Source organism: Gouania willdenowi, chromosome 4, assembly GCF_900634775.1.
Source record: "Gouania willdenowi chromosome 4, fGouWil2.1, whole genome shotgun sequence".
NCBI lineage: Eukaryota > Metazoa > Chordata > Actinopteri > Blenniiformes > Gobiesocidae > Gouania > Gouania willdenowi.
The window spans coordinates 12,922,396-12,944,716 of record NC_041047.1 but is presented as its reverse complement, the minus strand read 5'-3'; the positions used below and the strand labels follow the sequence as shown (position 1 = coordinate 12,944,716).

Sequence of the window (22,321 nt, the reverse complement as noted above, 5' to 3'; positions counted from 1 at the left end):
TTTAAATGTTCTTATTGATTTAAATGTTCTTATTGATTTTAAACAATTGAATGTTTTATCATGTAAAGCACATTGAGTTGCCTTGAGTATGAAATGCGCTATATAAATAAATTTGCCTTGCCTTGCCTTGCCTTAAGTGGGCCACAGATTTTATGCTGGAAACACCGAGCCTGTCCCTTTAACCACTAACTGCTTTAAATTCAAGCGTCTGCTAAATTATTTTGTAATGTAAGGCGCAGACGATATCCAAGCAATAAGTGATAGATATCACTATCTCTTTTAAATTGTTTTTGTGACTAATTTTTTATTTCATTTGTGGGAAATTATGTGAAATATTTCAAGGAAAATTGAGTTTGAGATTTAAAATGACTGCAGTCATGTGACAAAATCATGGGAAAAAATTGTCAATCTTCCAAAAATTGTAAAGTTTCATTGAAACTTGTGTATTTAAAAGGGCTGAGGTACTGTATATACAACTGAACTACTTGGTAATCCTACACAATAATTCATGTTTTGTCAGTTTTTTTTTTTTAAAACTTTCTGTGGACCAAATTAGATGATCTAAAGCAGGCATAGACAACGGGTGCCACATGCGACCCTGGTTTTCATTTTGTTCGGCCCCCAAAACAAAATTGTAATTTATGAAGTTGTAAGTTATATTAAGCCCAACATAACACACAAAGCTCCAGAAAACGACAACAGAATGCACAAAACATCAACAAATTTACACAAAACGATAACAAAGGAATGGAGGAGGAGAATGACTGTTGTAAATCCCCTTGAACCATTTTTATTGCTGACTTTTATTTTGAAGGCACGGGGCGCTTTATTTATTAGTCGCGGAGTGACGCTGGCGGAGCTGTGCCCGCCCAGCCCGGACACGCACACGGACTCTGCCGGTGATTCGTCACTCCACGCAGGAAGATGGCTGCGGTGGAGCGGACCCCGGTTAGGGAAGGGATCCGGATCGTGTCCCTGTGCGTGTGTTGGTACACGGTCAGTTCGGGGGGCAACGTGGTCAACAAAATAATTCTGAATGGATTCCCGTACCCGGTCACCGTCTCCCTGTTCCACATCATCTCCATTGTCGTCTTCCTTCCGCCGTTACTGCGGGCTTGGGGAGTCCCTAAAATCGAACTACCGAACCGGTACTACCGCTGGTACATCCTGCCTCTGGCCTTTGGGAAATACTTCGCTTCAGTGTCGGCCCACTTCAGCATATGGAAGGTGCCCGTTTCCTACGCACACACCGGTGAGTGAAGCTTTATGAGCCCAGTTTAGCTTCAGCGCTAACCTCGGTCAGACGCTGACATTTAAACGGGCCCCGCTTAGAACAGGTGTATGGGATCCACTGGTGTCCCGGTCAGATGGTGACTGATGTAACTCTTGGCGTTAATAATGGTAGAAGTTAAATCAGGGAATGTCTTCCTCTAGCAACGAGTGACATTAAATCTCATCACAGCAAATTGTACATGCGTTGGATTGATCTCATAAAGGAATTAAGTCATCAACTAACAATGAGACGTGAAGACAATGCTGTCAGTCCACTCAGTTTGTACTTTAATTAAAGAGGCGTGGTAATGGATGGAAGTTCAAGGCTGCTGAGAGAGACACACACTTGTTTCTTATCATTCAGATCGTGTCAGTATTCTACTTTTTTTTTCTCAAACTGTTGGCATCAAATGTTTTAGTTTTGTTTTTTTGTCCTGAAGTAAGGCTTGAGTCACTGACAAATTTCCACCAAAGTTGTTTGTCAGATTAGTAAGAAATGTGCCAATGAGGGCTGTAGCCATGAATGTTCTACTGAATTTTTTATTTTATTTTATTTTATTTTTGCCGTGGCTACGGGTACGTTAAACATATCCGTAGACTGTCACTCTATGGATACGCAGCGCCGCCATTGGCCAGTTTAGGTCATGTGATAGGTGCACGTGACTTAAAGTTCCGTGTTGCTTATATTTATTTTTAGCGACCCGCTAACCCTTTTTATTTTTACAATAACTGTTACTTTATCCCTAACTCAATCCCTAATCCTAAAATGTTTATTTTTGTAGGATATGTATTTGCCATGTTAAAGTAAAAATAAAAATGTGGATTCGAACCCACTTTGAGTACGGCGCCTTAGACCATTACACTTTTTTTTTTTTTTTTTTTTTACAAATTTGATTCAAGTGGTTGTTTTTCATGCTTTCTGTGAAGTTGCCAGGTGATATTTTTTTGGCCGTGGTTATTCATACGGAAACGTATCAATAGACTTCCAGTCTATTCATTCGCCCCTCATTGGCCAGTTTAGGTGACTTGATAGGTGCACCACGTGACTTAATTTTCCGTCAGTTTTATTTTAGCGCATTGTTATTTTTAGCTTAATTTTTTAGTTATCATTTTTTTAATCATATTTAAAAAAAAAAAAAGAGACAAAATTAACTTGCTGGAATTATTACGCGTAAGTCAAGGAAACATTAAAGCCATCAGCAGACGCCTCTGATCTCCTGACATGTTTCGACTGTCAACTGCCAGTCTTCTTCAAAGTAAATTTCCAGGAAAAAAGTTGTCTGAATAAATGAAACCATAACATTTATTATTTTTGTTGGCGTCGTTCTAATTCAAACCAGGCAAATCCTCCTAATTTGGATATTTCAATGACAGTTTACAATATTGAAGGTGCTGTACTTCAAAAGAAGGCAAATCATTCAGCAGCTGACTGACATTAAGTGGAAAATCAATTAATAATCACAAATTGGTTTGTAATAGAATTAAGACTTAAATAATCTTAATCACATGGGGTTTGTATGGGAAGACTGTGTTAGCGCAGGAATATTAGCACCTCTTTAAACATCTTTCCTTTCTCTCTACCAGCATTCAGTAATATTAATTATTTTAATAATCACTGTTTTAGTGATGTGTAAAGTGCTGTTTGTAGAATATCTCACTCCAAACTGATTGAAATCCTTTTCAATATCATTTGATGTTGAAAAGCTTTGACAGCATCAGACGGACACACATTGATAATAATAAACATACACTGCTAAAAGGTGAGCCTACTTGTTGCCAATGGTTACCAATACCTTTCAGCTCAAAGCATAAAAGTTTAGTGACTTTTCTGAACCTTTTGAACTACAGAAGAAGAACAGTTCATGTTTACTTCAACTTTTGAGTTGAATCTTTGGCATCCCAGCCAACCACGTGCTAACACTAACAGGTTAACTGAATTACACTGGTCAGCTTTTCCGTAACAAGATACTTTTTTGGAATTTAAATTAATAGGCTTCTTCTTCATTTGTATTATTTCTTTACTTATTTCATTCAAGATTTATTTTTTAGTTAAATTGCATGGTTCTGAATAGTTTATCAAGGGATTCTTTTGACAATGAAAAATAAAAGGAAAATAGTACAGTATTTTCTGTTTTTTTTTCCCAAAAAAAAGTAAAGGAATATTTTTCAATCATTATTTGTCTACAGTCCCATTTTGTAAAATAAATCGTGAGATAATCGTATCGGGAGTTGAGGGAATCGTTACATCCCTAGTCATAAGTGGTCATGGGATCGTGTGTTTTAAAAAAAGACTCCTTTTGCCCAACTTCAGAAAACTTTTCCTCATTGTTTCGCCTCCTCTGAGCTTTATTTAATGTAAACTCCAGTTAGGATCCTTTTATTTTCACAGATCATGTTAGACACTGTTACATCAGAGCACAGAGTCAGTGCTGACACTCAACAACACACACATTAGGTCTGACAGAGCTGTGTGTCAGTCATGATAAAAATGCAGTCGAGCTGTTGTCGTTAAGTGGAAATTATTTAAGTGTTTAACAGAGGTGTGGTCCCTGAAGTAGGAGCTCATATTCAGACTTTGGTCTTCCATATGTTGCATGATTTCTTTTTGGCTGCTACTTTTTGTTTTGTTTTTTTTAAAGGAAAACACGTCTCAAATTTTCTTGTCCTTTTTTCACAGTCAAAGCAACAATGCCAATATGGGTCGTACTGTTGTCCAGGATTATCATGAGGGAGAAGCAAACGACAAAGGTGAGTCAGTGCAGCAGCAGCAGCACAAGGTGGGCTCTGTGTGAGCCAGAGGGCTGAGCACTGTGAGCAGTGCTGATGTGGCACACAGTGCCGCATCTCAGGTTACATCCGGGTGTCGCTTTGGTCTCTGAAGCTGATGAGTGCATGGCTCTGGGAATGAAAGTATTCAAATGTCTCAAAAGTCTTATTTATAGCATACTTTGAACAAGCCTTTTCACACTCTGGAACTGTGCATGTGCAACCTGGGGAGTCATAGGCTGAGAGGGATATAAACGTAAACAAGCTCGGTTGGTCTGTAAATATTTCCAACTTAACAGTGTTTGTAATTTTATTCCAGAGATCTTTAATTTTTTTTTTTTATTAGTGTTTATATGGGAGAAGCAGTATCACAGTGACAGACCTCCTCTGCTTCCACACTCCTTCTCCTCAGCTTTTAACTTAAACTTATGATTGTTGTGTATTTTCTGTATTTACCTTTATTGTTGTTGGTTTCTTTTTTTGATTTGTGTAGTTGTTTTAACACTTGTAAAGTGTCTGAGTTTTTGAAAAGTACTTATAAATGAAATGTATATATATTATTATTATTATTATTGATAGGACAAGCAAGATTTCCGAGTGTGAAAAGGATAGTATGAGTTCTCACTTTGAAAAGGTACATTTACGAGGAACACCATTCACTAACCAGGTCCATGATTATTTTTATTAAGCTATTATTTTAAGAACCTGAATTTTCAGCTCGTGTGCAGCATTAGCTTTAGCAGCTAACTCGGCATTTCTGCCTTGGAGGCCGATACCGCGTTTCCGCAAAGAAAAATTCAAGGAATCAACGCTTCAATAAGAAAAATAATCTAAATTTCTGTCAGACTCGCTGCCTGCTTTGTCAGCCTTGGCGAGTTTATCCTTTTTGACCTTTGACCTCGTGCGCGAGAACTGAACAAGAGCGAGATTTCGGAGAATGTGAAAAGGCTTATACCTGTTAAAACTCCCCACTTTGTTTTGTTGTTGGTTTTCTCACACACACACAAACACTAGTGGTGTGCATTGCCATTAATCTGACTATACAAGTTGATTCACGGTTTGCATGTCACAAATCGCAATATATGTTGATACTAAACAATACGATATATCATGATATCAGTATTTACAAATTCACCTTTACAAGTACAAAATGGTCTGAAATACAATTTATTTTCTTTTTTTTTAACTTCTGAGAACAAGTAACTGGTAATACTGTAATTCAAGTACCAATATCAAAAACAAGTGATTTGTTTATCGAACTGTCAAATTACATTTTTAAAAAGTTTAACTTTTGCTTCTACAACAGATTCTGTTAAGTTCTTAAATTCTTATATAAAAAAAAAGTAACCACCTACATCTATAAAACTGCCCAGTGTGTTTTATGAAAATAAAGTCCAACCTAAAATCCGTTGAGGAGTGAGGTAGTTTAACCAGGTCTGATGTGATTCCCTGACACCTCGTGACCGTGCTATGCATATGTTAGCGCAATTAAAAGTTTTTTCATTAAAAAACATGATTAAAAAAAAGTTGTTTGGACATTTTTTTGATCGATACGATAACCACGTGGTAAAATATTGCGATATATTGCCAAAATTTTCCCACTTAACACACAGGCTACAAGGTTTTAAAGTCTTAAGCCTGAGCCTAAAATCTTATTAGCAGAGCATGATTCCATTTATTAGAAAATCTTGTTTAAAACACAGACTACCCATATCAATATAACCACCTGGCTAATATTGTTGCTGTTTATTTCTAAAAGCTTGTCCTACTGATACACACTGAAAATGTGATATAGATGTAAACATTACAATGTTTTTACCGTTAGAACCAAATCACAATTCCTGTGTGTGCTATGATGCAAGTCAAACGCACATTGATGTTATCTGTCCATGCACCCCAATAAGAAATAAGGATCACTTGTGAAATCTGTTTTATTTTTTTAATCAGGATTTTTATTTTCAATATGCAGTCATGAAAACACATCAGAGAAATGTGACATCACCAAGTAGCTTAACTCAACGTGTTTCGTTTTAAAGAAAGTTTTATTGTTTCACAGCAAATTTCACTCTCGTTTTCACCGTCAATTATTAAGTCGATAACAAAGAACAGAAAAACATGATACTAATGTCTCTGTCAGTGTTTAAAAAAGATTAACAGGCATCATAAAGTCCTCTACAGGCCTGTACTTCTCAGTATTTACTGCTATCTACTCCTGATGTGGGAATACTTTGAAAAATACAAATAAAGGAAAGCTGTGGTCTCACATTAGCCTGTGATGTTTACCTCACAGTTCAGTGTTTGGACAGGAGGGGTCTGCAGACGTCACAGCAGGTCTATGGAGATGCTGGACACTCAGGGGTTTCTGTGCTGGACTGTAACTGCACTGAGAAACTAAGACATTTTATCATAAAAACCGCTGAATGTGTAGGTGTTTTATTTGTGCATAGTCTGATACAGTGTAATGCAGCACAGGAGAGCCTTCAGTTATTAGCCAGGTTCACGCCCACACATCGTTATCGCGTGTGTTCATCATAATGAACTGATGCTTGAAGATTCAACTATGCAAATGTCGTTGTGGTTGCAAGTATGAATGCAACTTTGCCCAAAAATATCTAAAAGGTTACTAGTTTCGATTCCCTGGCATTTAAAAAAAAAAAGAAGAAATAAATTAGATTGAAATCAAAAGTACCAACCTGTTGTGTTTTATTCTATTATTGTATTTGGTAATACCTTGACCTTTGCTCAAGGTCATATTTAAGGTCAAGGTCAGTCTTCTGTTTTTCCTGCATTATTACTTTCAATTTATTTAGTAAAAAGAACAACAAAAGGACACTACTCAACAAAAAATACACACAAATATGTCTTTCACATGAACAATTCTTACAATTCAGAAATGTGTACTTTTGACAAGTTTTATAATATTTAACGTTTTTCTACAAATTTTGCAATTTAAATTTTCAATTGCCGAATTTGTATTCGCCTTGGGAATACAGCTCTTGCCTAGTTATGATTATATATATATATATTATTTTTTTGCCAAAAATACACATTTTAAAATCTTTTATTTGTTAATTTTTTCACTCTCTTTCAAGTACCCCCTCTTGTGTCATTGTGTACCCCCATTTGAGAAACACTGCAGTAGATGATTCATTTTCTACTCCTAAACCTAAAATATGCAAGTTTTAAACATGGCTTCTGTTATTTTGGGAACAATTGTTGATATTCAGTTTAGAATAGAGGTTAGTAGCTACAGTATTTAGAAATGGAAAGCCTTTTCTAATGGGGATTTTGTGTTCAAACACACTGAGTTTTAAAAGGTCAGATCAGCTAAAGTGGAACAGAAATGTAGGTCTTTACTAAAATAAACGTCTTCTCTTTGTGTCCTGGCTGGACTGACACTTAGTGATTGTGTTGCCTCAGTATTCAGACAGCTGCATTATTTGTGTACGTGCACACGGTGCATGTGTGTGAGCATGCAGATCAAAGCTGCGATAGCTTTTTAACTTTGGTGTTGAGTAACTTCCTGCTTCTGCTTCCTGTCACTGTTCTCTACCTCATGGGGCAGGGTGGGCCTGGGCAGCTGGGGTGTGTGGTTGGCACCCTGTTGTAGTTGGGGGAGTAGGGGGTGTCATGGGGCCGGTGTGGGTTTCTGGCTGTGCTGCACAGGGCGGTCTCTGTGGTGGGTTTGCTCGGGGAAGCCGGGTTGTGGGGGCGTGTGCATCCATGCAGGGGACACCATCACAAACATTATTCACAACAACATTCACTCCAAAGTATAGAAAAGGATGGTTAATAGTTAAATTCGGGGGATTCTCTCCGTACCGCCATTCCGTGTTTTTTTTTACATATTGTACAATGTTACAGTTGAACACAATACAGAAACAGAACATAACTGGGGAGCGCACCCACTTATACAACATATTCTCTCACACAAAAACAGGATGGTTACGAAAAGCACAAGTTAAAACAAATGAAATCAGATCTGATGGGTTTCACGTAGTCGGTCCATTTGCTATAGACTTAGTAAAATGTGACTTTGTCAACTCTGAGAGAGGAGGATTTTTTCTCCATCACATAAATCCCATGGATGATTTCTATCCATTCCTCAATGGTGGGAAGATCTGCTTTTAACCATTTCCTGTTGATGGAAGGGATGTGGAGTGTTTGACAGTGACATAACCAAAAGTAACCTTTAGGGGGAGCGCTAAGCGCAAGTTACTTAGTTCTGCTTTAATATTAATTTTATAACCCCAAATTTAATCAAATTCTTCAAGCAGTTTCATCAGCTTTGGGAGTGTCTGTGTAGGTTGTGTTGTGCTTATCAATAAATCGTCAGCAAACAGGGACAGTTTTTGTTCCCCAGTTGTCATTGTTACCCCTTTTACACTATATCTGACCTCTGCCTAATCAGCTGACTCACAGGTTCCATGAACATGGCAAAGAGGAGCGGCGACACACAACACCCTTGTCTCATTCCTCTTTCCAGAGTGAATGAGTTGATTCTTGATTTTTATTCTAACTGTTGGTTTGTTGTAAAGCACCGTAAAAGTGTCAACTATAGTTTTGTGAAAGCTACATTTTAAAAGAATTTTATATAAAAGTGTTCACCTCACTGAATTGAAAGCCTTCACTACATCCAAACATATTATCATTGCTTCCGGTTTTTGTTGTGTATTTTGTTCCATAACGTGCAGCGTTTTCCTGATGTTGTCTTGGGTTTGTCTTTGTCTGACAAAGCCTGTCTGGTCCTTATGTATTAATAAGGGAAGTATCAGTTTTTTTCATTTTGATCATTATTTAAAAGACTTACAGGACAATAATTCCCACACTCTCATTTGTCTTTGCCCTCTTTAGGTATGATGTAATCATTGAATCCCTCCAAAACTTAGTTGAATGCTTTTAATAACGTTGGAAGGAGTTAATCTTTCATTGTTGTGCACTCTGTGGTATAACCATCTGTCCCTGGAGATTTTCTAACTTTCTGTTTCAGTTATTTTAGATATTAATCTTTCATTCTGTTCATTTGTGATCTTTGGAAGATTTATCGGGGCAAGAAAGGCTTTAATCTGGTTGTCACTGCTCATCTGAGGTTGGGAATATAATATTTTTGGAAGCATTGTTGTATTTTATCTGGGCTTGTTTCTATTTCATTTGTTTCTGTGTTCCTAATTTTATGTGTAGTTCTGTCTGCTTGTTGTTTTTTAACCTATGTAATAGAAGTTTCAGTGATTTTCCACCTGTCTCATAGTAATGTTGCTTAGTGAACAGGAGCTTTATTTCCTGTTTTTTTTTTTTTTTTAACCTTTTAATGACACATTTATTGTCCTCTCGGAGAGATTTTGCATGCTTTTTCTGTAGTTTTTGTTCTCTGATTTTCTTCTCATTTGAAGAGATGGCTTTTTCCCCCCTAATCACTGCTTTTAATGCATTGTTATTTTCCAAAAATAATTAAATTTCACTTTTCAATTTATCTTTAATAACTGGGTTGTTCAGAATGTTTCAGTTTAGCTGCCAGAGAGTCCACTTCTTATTATTCCATTTTAATGACATACAAACTGGGTCATGATCTGAAATAGTACGGGGACCTATTTCACAGTTATTCACCCTTGAAAGGAGTCAATACGCGAGTAGACATTGTGAGCGGCTGAATAACGTGAGCAGCCTCTGCTAGTTGGATTTAGCTCTCACCACACATCCACAATTCCCACTTCCTGCATCCACGTATTTAATTTTGTACTTGTGTTTTTAGCATCAAATGTCCCATTTTATGAGTCAACTTTAGGATTTAATTGAATATTAAAATTCCTCGACTTTGTGTTGTCATTAAATCAATGATGTGTTTATAGAAGGACTAATCACGAGGAGCATACACATTCAGAAGACTTCTATTTGACCTATAATCGTACCATATCTACCTTCCTTGTCTTTATGTTCTGATATGTGTTCATAATTTACAGCACTGGATATTAGAGTCGCTACCTGAATCATGTAAAGAAGATTAAATGTGTAAAACAAATGAACATCACTTTTGTTGTGATGTTGGTTTGAGATCTGCATTGCATTGTGCTGTGTAACATTTATTACCAGAACTTTGATCTTTTTCAGCATTAATTTTAAATCACTGTAGCTCCTCTATAACATTCAACCACATGTTTGGTTACATGAATCCTTCAAATGAATATTAAATCCAGATTTTAAACACAGTAAACATATGAAGATGGCAAATATCCAAAGTGTGCATGTTTATCCCGCAGTGTTTAAACTCTGAGAAAATAAGGCCTAAAGCTCAGCTCTTAAAATAAAGTCAACAAAGCTAAGGTACCAACTCAAAAGGATTTTCCAAACGAATGCAAATCTTATTATTACTAATACTTCTGCTTCTAAAGTAGCTCTCTGTAGCTTTTCTTCCTTTTTAAAAGAGAAATTGATGTTAAAAAGTTGTTGACTCCTCCTCAATGTTTGACGCTTGTCTCAATATTTCGGATAAATGCAGACACATACGTATTCAGTACGTATTATATCTTTGAGACGTTCTTCGTTTGAGTGAAAAACATCAATGTGGAAAAACCTCAAATGCTCTCAATCTAGAAGCTGAATGGTTTGTTGAATCAGGGTTCTGGCACTGTGAGTGTAGGGGCCCCCTAAGGTGTAATCTACAATATATTTCCCCTACGGTGTGATCGTTATCCTCTACGGTGTGACGTCGCCCCCTATGATGTGTTTCAGCCAGTGTAGGAGAAATTTCTGTTGTTTTTTCTTATTTTAGTTGTATCATCATTATAATTGTTGCTCAATCCTAATATTACTGCAAGTACCACATTATATTCATATTTGAAAAGCGTGTCTTTTGATTAAATATTATTTTTTATCTATACAGTGTCTGAGTATTTATTTGTGGAGGACTTATACCCAACAGGAGTAACTCTCTAACTTCATTGATCATGACCCTTTACCACTTCAACAAATGAAGCCTTTAAAGTATGGCAGTATTTTTTTAAAAACATGGCCCCAGACCCCCCTGCATCATTGCGACCCCCTCTACGCTGTGAAAAAGTCCTGGTGAGAACCCAGGTTGAATGAATAATACAATCTTCTCCACCTGAAAATGACTTGTTTGACATCTTGAAATGACTTTTTCTCCTCCCCGTCCTTTACTAACGTAGTTGAATGGATGTTTTCTGACTGTGCTCGTCTTCCTGCTGCAGGTCTACGTGTCGCTCATCCCCATCATTGGTGGTGTGCTGCTGGCCACAGTGACCGAGCTCTCCTTTGATGTTTCAGGACTAATCAGCGCTCTGGCTGCTACGCTCTGCTTCTCTCTGCAGAACATCTTCTCCAAAAAGGTACATTCGTCCTAATGGCTGTAGGTTTTAGGACGAGCACTGCAGTCAACAGAGAGTCCATGGAGGACAGAGGACAAAAACCTCATCAATCGTCCCCATTGAAATGTTTTCTCATTTTTTGGCTCTTTTTCTGAAGGTGTTGCGTGACACCAGAATTCACCACCTGAGGCTGCTTAACATCCTGGGCTTTAACGCGGTGATCTTCATGGTTCCCACCTGGGTGCTGGTGGACCTCTCCGTGTTTCTCGTGAATGGAAACCTGGTGAGCCGGTGGTCCTCTGCCAAGTTTAGGATTCACATGACGTCTGTCTTCACACTTGTTCTCTTTTTTTCCAGTCGGACATCTCTGAATCCTCAGGAACCATCGTCCTTTTGCTCATCAGCGGTTTCTGCAACTTTGCACAAAACGTCATCGCCTTCAGCGTGCTCAACCTTGTCAGCCCACTGAGCTACGCCGTCGCCAACGCCACCAAGAGAATCATGGTCATCAGCATCTCGTTGCTGATGCTGCGCAATCCGGTTAGCCTCACGAATGTGATGGGGATGATGACGGCCATCGTCGGAGTCTTCCTTTACAATAAGGTCAGTGCTTGATGAGTGTGTTTAGCGCAACTCTTTAAAAACACATTTAAAGTCAAAGTTAAAAATCTGAAATAATAATATTAATAATGTACCCATAAAACCCATGAATAATTGGCTCAAATTCTTGGATGCCAGCTGTGTTTCCATTACAAATTTTTGCAAAATAAGAGATATTTCTGAATGTCGACAGAATATAAATGCGATTTGAACGTGTTTCCGTTTGAGGTTGTTCTGGGAATGAGCCTCGTAACTCCTGGGAAATCTCATCCCACGAGACTTCAAACACTCCTTATAACACTCCGTATTCCTTTGTTGTTTCATGCTTAATGTGGCAGTAATCATTTTTAAAGTATAATGCTTTGGAACGTATTGCTCCATGTTTTCTTTGACGTGTAATTGCGGGGAAAGTGTTTCCATAGCGTTTTTGCGACACATTTCGATATTGAAACATCTGATAAACCTCCTCATGAAAGCATAAAAACTTTTTAGTGATATTTGAGTGTTTTTCCAAAATTCATGTGTTATTTAGATTTCTAAGGATAATGGAAACCCAGCTACTGTAGCATTACACAGCAGAGCATTCACCTGATCCATATAATAATGTAAACAACACAAAATGCTCTGAACTACTTTTCGTCACATCATGAGCACTCTTTAGTTTAGAAAATGACCAAATGTTATCATAGCGGGGGCCACAACAATGTGATTGTCTGATCTGAGGGCCACATTATCAACATTCATGTCAGTATTTAGAATAATGAACATTGATACAGGAAAGAACAAAAAGTTTCTGCATGTTTATGTAAATTTTTCTCTCAGTTTGTGTTTTTTGTTGGTAATTTAGTTGACATTAAGGATATTTTTCTGTTATTTAGAGTTTGTTGTTTTTGTGTTTTCGGATTAATTTAGTTTTTTTTCTTGTCATTTTGCATATTTTTGTTGTTTATTTTTTTTACTATATTTTAATTTAATTTAGTGTGCATTTCTGCTGCTGTTTTGTGTATTTTTCTTTATTGTGTGTTTTGGAGTGTGCATGTGGCCCCGGGCTGCCAGATGCCTATTTCTGGTTACGGGGGAACATGAAAGGAAGATTCACTAGTTCGGTGTCTGGATGATATATCTACCCACTCATCAATAACCTCATACTTCCTTCTCCTGTGAACTAACAGGCTAAATACGACGCTAACCAGCAGAAGAAGCTTCTCCCCAGCAGCACTCAGGACCTGATATCCTTTAACAACACAGAGAAGATCCAGGCCAACGGAGCGGCGCCTCTCGCCCACGAGTCGGAGCAGCGGCACAACTGGAACAACGTGCTGACCGATCACTTCCAGTACAGCCGACAGGCCTACACGACAAACCACAGCAGCAACCACCAGTATGTGGTTTAGAGGAGGACTTTGACTCCACTGCCCGTTTATGAACTGCAGGCAAGTGTCCTTGGTTCTGGATCTTATAAATGAGATGACCCGAGTTTGCTGGACTTCATCCAAGCCCCTCCCATCAAATCTTCAGTTCCTGCCAGCTCTGCTGTAGGACCTTTGTTTATTACTGTGGTACCACCTGTAAGCGATGGGATGGACAATGACGGAACGAGGCTCAGCCTTTTTCAGAATGTTGATTATTTGACCCAAATGTAAGATGACAATCTTTCTGAGCCATCTGAACTCTTGCAGATTTGTTTCCGCAACCAGCCAACATTGAATCTGGGTTACTTTGATCACTTTGAGAGAGGGTATCACGTGTAACTAGTTTTTTTTAAAACATTAATCAGGGGAATTCTCGCTTTGCATAATCCAACTAATGAAAGCCTTAATTTTTTATTTTATTTTTTGATATTTCACCTCATGTTTTCACGGTTTTTGTGTTCTAGAAGCAGGAAACGGTTCAAAATGTCGTCATCAAAGTAAAGTGTGAAGAAGAAACCCAGCCATAATGAAGTCAAATTAATCACACCGTTAAATGAGGGGCGCTGTTATTCATGTTCCCTCCACAAGATGGGGCTGGTACTCAATTTTCTGCCGTCTCCGTTAGTACCACACACACACACACACACACACACAAACACAAAACTAAGCAGGTTGCTTGAAACATCTGTAGATCTACTGAACGCCTAAATCATACACCAAAACAACATGATCTCTTCTTTGAATTTCTACACTTAATCAGTGGTCACTGGTTTGATGATAATTTCCATCCATATCTTTAAATAGGGGTATGTGGTAATTAAATAAAAAACAACCCATTTTGGAGTCTGATTGTGTTCATTATAAAGCAAAGTGTCGAAATTAACAGGAAACATTTGCTCTTTGTTGAACAGAATCTGGAGCTCGAAAGCTTTGCTGAGTAAATTCATCATAAACATGTTTTTTTTAATGTTAAGAGCGAGACAGCCTCTGTTATCCAGAAAGGTCAATGACCTCTGACCCAGCGATCCTTTTCTTAAATAAATTAGAAAATATGGATATAAAAATAGTTTTGTTAAAACTTCAAATTGAAGATGTTTCTGTAGAGATGGAAAATAGGTAATTGTTGTCTTGAAGCGTTCATTATGAATACATCCCATATCGACCTGTGAAGCCTCTCAGTGAAACCCTCGCACCTCGTCCTGAACCAAAGCTGCTGCGTCGGGTGTTTGTTTCCTCATCACCCGTTTTTATTACGTGAAAACGTCTAAACATGACACGTGTTGGTTTGTGTGTTGGTTGATTCTCCAGTGTGGGTGTGTCTGTGGACAGTCCTGACAGAAAAAGGAGAAATGCTTGAAAGCAGCTTTGATTTGTGCAATAAAAAAAAGAGAAACTAAATGCTATATATGGAAACCAGTTTCCACCACTAATACAAAAAAATCACAGTCATGATTATGAGATAGAAACTGAGCATTTGCAGCAGTCTGACACTGTTACCATTCCTAATTACACTTTGACTAATAGTTCATTCAAAACACATGTTTTGGCTGTTTATTCAGTTCTTAGAATTCATATTCATTCAATAAATACGTCTTTATTGGAAATAGATTCCATCACATTTATGTATGTTTTTTTTTTTTCTGCAAATGTACATTAAAAATAATTTTCTCATAATCATGACTTTCTATCTCATAGTTATGACTTGCCATAATGAATTTTTTGATTGTTTTTTTTTTTTAGTGGCGGAAACAGGCTTCCATATTCCATATATTTTTAAATTGTTTTTGTTGTTTAGGTGGTACTTTTTTTTTTTTTTTTTTTTTTAATTTCTACGTTGCAGTGACTGCTGTGTTATACTTTAACATGGAGCTGTAGTTTGTGAGCTGGGTGTTTAAAGTCATAATCCCCTGTAGAAGTCAATTTGAGGTCATGTTGTAAATTCTGTACATTTTGAGTCAATAAACACTTTAATTTTTAATGATAAATTCACACAAAACTACCTTCATCAGCAATTGTTGCTCACAAAAAAAAAGCGGATGAATGAGGAGAAACCTGTGTATGTGACGTTTAACAGCTCTATTACTGTGCTTTAATAGGACACGTATACTGTATGTAGAAGCACGTGATTTTTCTGCTGAAAGCTGGTGCTTTTTTCACAGTTTTGGCTTTTGGAAGTGAATCTGTTCTTTTCTGAATAATTGATATACAGCACAAAAATCTGAATGATCTGAATAGCAGAATCACTTAAAACCTCTACAAGGGAATGAGATCTTAAAGGTACAGAGATCTTAAACTTGATCACATCACTGTTTCAGTGGTGTAAGAGTTTTAAGGGCATGGTCTAGCTGTGATTTATCCTTTCTTTAGACTTTTCTTTGGACACACTTCACAATTAACTCATAAAAGATGCAACGTTAGTGTTTTAAAACGCCTCCGATATGAAACTTGAGCGAGTTGTGACTAGATGTGACTTTCTCAGTAGACCTAATTTGTAGCTTGTTTTAGAGGGACATATATAATACATATTAAAAACACAGTTGATCTACCCTGAGACTCCCATTAAGGTGTCATCTGGTTTTGACTCATACTTCAGCAGCCTGCTTCCTTTCGGCCCCAATGGTTGTGAGTTTGACTTCAAATCCCTATGAGCAAGATAAGAGGCCTCTTTCATTCCACCTCCAGTTTCTATAAACCTGTAAGACGGCACTGTATAAAGGAACGGAGCATCAATAAAATTCAACCACTGTCTGCAATGTTGTTTAACTATATTCTACATCCCGGATGTGAATATATGACTTAGTTTTCAAACTTTTAAGGAAGTGCACCCAAAAACATAGAAAATGGCTTTACAAACAGCCACAATTGCTCCAGAAATACAAAAACTCAAATAAAAATACAGCAAATAACAAAAACGCACAAAATGAGCTAAAAACATAAATAGAAATAAAATACACAAGACTCCCACAACACACTAACTGACAAGAAAAATGTACACAAAGCCTTTGTTCTTTCCTATAATAATGCTCAGATTGCTCATTATTTTAAATGCTAACATAAATGTCTACATTTTTGTGGTCCTAGCTGTTATAGAAGTTGCCCATCTGTGATATAGAGATTAGAAGCGTTAAAAAAAAATTGATCATTCTCTGCTTCAAGTAAACTTCAGTGACCCTGAACAGGATAAGCAGGCGTAGAAAATTGGTACATGGATGTTTCCTACTTTGAATTTATGAGAAGGTGACAAAAATGTTAAGTTTGATGCTATTCCAAGAAAGAAATCCAGTAATGAGTGAAGTTTGTCATGCAAAGATTTTAGCAACCGTTTTGCAACTCCGTCGATTCTACAGGTAAATAACAATTGATTTTTAACCATAAGCCATAAGATTCACAAAACAGTGACGGATAAGGATTGCAGATGCATGAGTGGAATGGGATTGTTTTATCCCTAAAGAAAGGAAAACTGGGAAATCACCTCAGCTGTTTCACTTCGTTCAAACACATTTTGTTATCTTCTTTTCTTTTTTTTTTTGTCTTAGCGATCATAGCACCTAACGGGGACAAGTTGAGTAGAACGGTTGATTTAAGCCTTGGCTTCACATTTTAAACCTAATCTTGGGATGTACTGAAAGAGGGAGAGTTCTTTGTAAAACTACTAATATTATTTTTGTGTGTCTAATGAATCTTCAGAGTTTTTACAAAACTGATGTTTATAGATTTTTTTTTTTATTTATGGTGTCGTTGTATAAAATGTACAGTGCTGCTGCTGAAAGCACATCCTCATCTGCTCATGTCCAGTAAATGCTATTTTTAAATGTTGGGGAGGGGAATAAATTAAATATGAGACTCTGATTTTACTCAATCGTCTCCTTTAACTCCTTTAACATGTTGATTCAAATGCCCAGACTTTTTGCTAAGAGCCACATTCATCTGTACTAAGATTTATTTGGTATACATGTGCAACATATTGATCAAAATCAATACAATAACTAATAGAGATTAGTGATGCATGATGTTATCGGTTTAAAATTAAGTATTGGACATCGGCCATTCCTCTGATGTATTTAGCTGATAAATAAACAGGCTTTGCTTCCTGGATCAACCCATAGAAATCATTATATACGTACTGTAAAGACGGCTCTTTGCCCATGGAGAGGCGTGGCTAAGCTGCAGGAGTGTTTGTATATCAATCAACAGATGAGAAGGCACTCAACAATCTCAAAGTCAAATTATTCAGTGAATTTACCAATTTCATAACAGATTTTTTTGTAATTTGTAGTGATGACACAGAATCCTTGGATCTCAATTACAAAGTTTAAATAGGTTGTAACTATTTTAAGGATAGACCACAAGTGTTTTCCTTGTTTTGTTTTAAAACACTTGTCATGACTCATGAATAAATATGATATGTTTTACATAACGTGAGATGAAGTTATATTTTATTTTGCACAGGGAATTGTCAGCGTGGCACTTCTAATGCTGGTGCTATGACCTGGACATCAGTCTATATCTTTCTTTCGTGACCTCACACAGATGACTAGACGTATCAACATAATCAATAACCCTGATACATGTCGTAATTAAAGGTGCAGTCTGCAACTCTTTGGCAGATTTCCAGAATGCACCGCGACCGAGCAAAAAGAACCAATCAGAGCCAGGATTGTGTTTGACGGACTGTCTGACAACTGTTGCTCACAGGCCCCGCCCCTTCCCCGGGGCTGTAGCGCCGTCTTTTTTTTTTTACAGTGTATGGTCTGGAGGAGTAGAAGATAGAATTTGTGACTTTTCTGGTTGAAAGGTAATTACTGCTGCTTGGTTTACATTATGTTTGATTTGTAATTGTTACACTAGAGCTCTGTAGTGCATGTGTTGTTCATGTGCGCGCAGCAGCCTCCGTGTGGGCTGCTGTAAGTGACACTGTGTTGTTGTTGCTGCTGCTGCTGAGGTGTGGCACATAGACCGAGAGAAGCGCTGCAGTAATATGCTTTTAACAGAGCATGTTAAATTACTTTGATGTTGCTGTCGGACTAACGTTAGCTTGTTAGCTCCTCTGAGGGAGGGACTTTGGAAAGTTTGGAGGCAGGGCAAGAGAGCGGCGGGGAAGGAGGGGAAGAGAGGGATCTGAAAGTTGCGGACTGCACCTTTAATAACCCTGATACATGTAAAGCTACAAGCACTATTGTGGATCTCTGCTTCCTTCACAGTAGACTGCCAAAGACGCATCCTTAGTGATTCCCATTTTCATTCAGAAGTGTGTGTGAGAGCGTTAATTTATCTTGCCATGGCAGGATTCAACACTTCTGAATGAAGCAAATGTAAAAGGAGGAATTTATCCAAAGAAAAAGTGATACAAGAAGACAAATTCACTTTATTCACTTTATTGTTTTCCATATGCAACAGGAAACTATTTTCACCCATTTGCACGCACATTTACATCAGTGGCAAAGGAACTGCAAGGTGCAGAGTTTTTCTCAAAGACACAGGTTTGGATTGAGCCACTGCCAAAGTCCAGGCATCAGTCAGACTCTTCACAATCCTTTAAAAGAAATCATCTCAAAGGGTGTGTGAGTGTCCTGTGATTCCACGTAATAATCATCACTGTCTCCTGAGGAAGAGTCGGCAGGAATCTGAAGGTGTTCAATCTGCTTTCAGGTCTGGTCGTTGCTCGCTGTGTCACACGGAGTGAGTTTACTAGTCGCAGGCAGCTGGGTGACAATGTTTGCATTGAACATAAGTTGTGCAAACACATGCTCGTCCTTGATATTGTCAGGACAAAACAGATGTGTTTGTGTGGACAGGAGCGAGCTGTTACGAGTCCTGCTTGCTATTCTGGGTAAACTCAGTAAACGTCGGAACTGAGACCTACGTAGCAGGATGTAGATCCAGGGGTCTAGTATAGGGTTGACTGAAGCGATCCTGATGGCAGCCAGGTCTGCTGTGGCGTCATTTCTCTGCATGAAGCAGTTTGCAAACACACGCACCTTAGAAAGAAGGAAATAGGAGTTTATATTATAACAAACGGTCAAGTTTTTGCAAAAAAAAAAAAAAAAATCAAAAATGGAGTTTTCTCCTTCTGAACAGATGACGTTTTTTGCAATATCTCTTCAAAGTCCTTAAAGAGATTACAACGCCGTGTTCATGAGCTAAAAAATAAAGAATGTCTTTGTTATTGAAACCAACTTTGATTAGACGGCCACAATCTGCTCTTTGTGTCATATGGTGAATTGGCCCTCACCAGCTTCCTTAGATTTGACTTCAGACCTTTGACCTTTATCACAAGATTGTATTTTGAGTTTATTTTTGAAATCTCGACTTTAATCTCGACATTATATTTCATTCAACTTCATTCTCGACATTTCAACTTTATTCTTGATTTGCCCAAAATGATTGTCTCCATCAAAATTTCACAGCACATCATCGACCCGGAAGTCGCCATATTGGAGATACTCAGCAGGTAAACAAAGCACACGCATACAAGCGAATCCCGAATGATGAGAGGAAATGGTGAATTATTGCTGTGTTTTTGGCTGTACCAGTACTGTACTTCCAAAACAAATCAGGACGATCAATTTCAAAAGTTATCAAAGGAGGCGTTTGTGGTTAGCGAAGCTAAACCGAGACCTACGAGGCAAAAATCTGAAAAACATCTGAATATGTTCGGCTCATTTCTTGTCAGGTAAGTGAATTGTTGAAAGTAGCTGCTCTTAACTAATTGTCTAGTGTGATGATAATAATATAATTCCTATCAAGCTACTGCATTTGGCATTATTTACTTAATATAATCACATGTAATAGCCTGCTACAATAGCAACACAGTTCTTAAAATGTAGAAATAAAATGTGCTGTATTTCTCATTGTATTCCAGGTAAAAGGTCTAAACTTTTATCTTTATATACTTTGACCTTCACCACACATCTGTCATTGATGACTTGATACTGCATCTCCCTCACCCATCCACACAACATCTGGTTATAGGCCTCCAAACTTTTATTAGATTTAAGGTCTTCCGCTGTGTATGGGCTTGGCCAGAAAACCAGGTAGTTGACGATATAATAGACAGAAGATTTATCCAAGATGATTGAGCCGACTCGTATGGATCTGCACCACCAATAAACCGTATCTTTTCCAAATATTCTGCCCTTTCCTGCGGTCCAAGTCTTTCCCTGAATGCCTCTTACATCTACGATGCATTTTGAGGAGCTTTTCTGTGGTTTATCCATCGCAGCGTTTACCTCCACGAACCTCCAACATGCAGTGTTTACCCCCGAGTGCCTCCAACATGGCCGCGCATCCGGGTTACTGCCTAGAACGTGACGTAGGTGAAAACCCTCTATAGCGATGAGCTAACTTCTTGGAAACAGGATTTACGGTCTGCAAACATTGAATAATAACCCTTGAATTTTATTATACTGTGTGTATAACATGTTGACCAGACTCACCACCAACGGGGCCGAACACGCCACAACCACCGCAGAGGTCAACACCAACACCGCCATCATCTGCGTCTCTGCCGCCGAGGACAGAGACCTCCACCTCTGCCGGACGCTGGTCCTGGTCCCGGGCCTCCGCACCACCTTCCTCCGCATCAGCAGCAGAGTCCCGCACACCGCCAGGTTCAGGGCCATGGTGAGCAGGATCAGCAGCAGGCTCAGCACCCCGTACAGGGCGCAGAAGCTCGTCCTCCAGTCGATGAAGCACCATGTCTCGGAGCGCTGCAGCCGACTCCCGGACAGACCCATCACCGGCAGGCAGCACAGGAAGCTGTGGCTCACGTAGATGAACAACAGCACTTTCTGTGCGGAGCGTCGGTCCACTGACCAGCGTCGGTAGGTGTACGGACAGCAGATGGCCAGGAACCGCTCCGCAGCCATGGAGAAGATGATGCTGAGCCCGGTCAGACCGAAAAACAGCAGCAGGAAGGAGTGGAACTGGCAGGCGTGCTGGTTCTGGAGAACCTGCTCAACCACGTAGTTAGCGATGGTCAGCGGACTGGCCAGGCACGTGCCCAGCAGGTCTGTGACTGCCAGTCCGCAAACCAGTGTATAGAAGGCCGAGGACCTGCCCCGAGTCCGGGATAAAGAAAGCACTATTATGGCCACCAGGTTACCGATGGCTCCTCCAGCGAACATTAAAATGGGCAAAGCGATGGATCCCTGAGTGTGGTTAGAAGTCCCCGACCCGTGCGTAAAGTTCAGACTCTCCATTGTGAAGTATCCAGAAGTCCTTTGGTATGCTGTGAGATTCTAAACTAATTTCCTCCTTTACTTTACCCCCTGCTGTGGTAGACGATGGGATGGTTTCTAGAATGAAATGTTTGTCTCATTCCTTCTGCTTTTCCCGGAATCCACAGGACAGAGACCTCCACCTCTGCGCGTCGTGCGCACAGCTGGATCTGAGTGGAGTGGAGGGATGTCTCCTGTCTGTCTCCAAATATCTAAAACACTTCCTAGTCTGAGGGTGAGGTGAGGGATGATCTGAGCTCTTTGCCTAAACAGGAAGGATGAGATCACGAGTTTTTGGATGTATGTGATGGCTTTGAATTCAAAGACTCATTAACTCACCCGCTTTCATGTCAGTCGACAGCATTGAACATTGGCTTATTATTTAGAATGTGCACCCCTTTACACGAACTCCTTATTTATGTGGTGTGCCAAATGTAAAAAATTAATCACTTTTTCATAGCCAACATATTTTGAACATTTAGCTCATTCTTCTTTCATTGGGAGACCACAATTCAGGTAAAACAGCATTTTCTATATCATTGTTTAAAATGTGCACATATGAAATATAAATGTAAATGTTAAATGTAAATCTAAATGTTAAATTGGTCACCAACTTGTGTAAAGCTAAATGTTAGGAAATTTTGCAAAGTGGGGAGGTCAGCGCCTGTCCATCACGAGGCCCCGCCCACACCACCGACTGCAGGGAAGAGTAGTAGTAGTAGTATTTATT

The 22,321-nt window shown here is 38.7% G+C and overlaps 2 protein-coding genes across 2 annotated transcripts; one reads left to right on the top strand and one right to left on the bottom strand.

Annotated features, from left to right (window-relative positions):
- Positions 1-878: 878 nt before the first annotated feature.
- slc35e1 (solute carrier family 35 member E1) lies at positions 879-14,215 on the top strand. The gene is made up of 6 exons (XM_028445184.1): positions 879-1,252; positions 3,950-4,020; positions 11,244-11,381; positions 11,518-11,643; positions 11,718-11,963; positions 13,133-14,215. Exons 1-6 carry the CDS (start codon positions 925-927, stop codon positions 13,352-13,354), a joined length of 1,131 nt encoding a protein of 376 aa, XP_028300985.1. The 5' UTR covers positions 879-924; the 3' UTR covers positions 13,355-14,215.
- A 2,194-nt stretch (positions 14,216-16,409) lies between these two features.
- Positions 16,410-21,811, bottom strand: LOC114462383 (prostaglandin E2 receptor EP4 subtype-like). The gene is made up of 3 exons (XM_028445185.1): positions 20,809-21,811; positions 18,919-19,350; positions 16,410-16,731 (listed from the first exon to the last, which is right to left on the bottom strand). Exons 1-2 carry the CDS (start codon positions 21,571-21,573, stop codon positions 19,018-19,020), a joined length of 1,098 nt encoding a protein of 365 aa, XP_028300986.1. The 5' UTR covers positions 21,574-21,811; the 3' UTR covers positions 16,410-16,731; positions 18,919-19,017.
- Between the last annotated feature and the right edge of the window lie 510 nt (positions 21,812-22,321).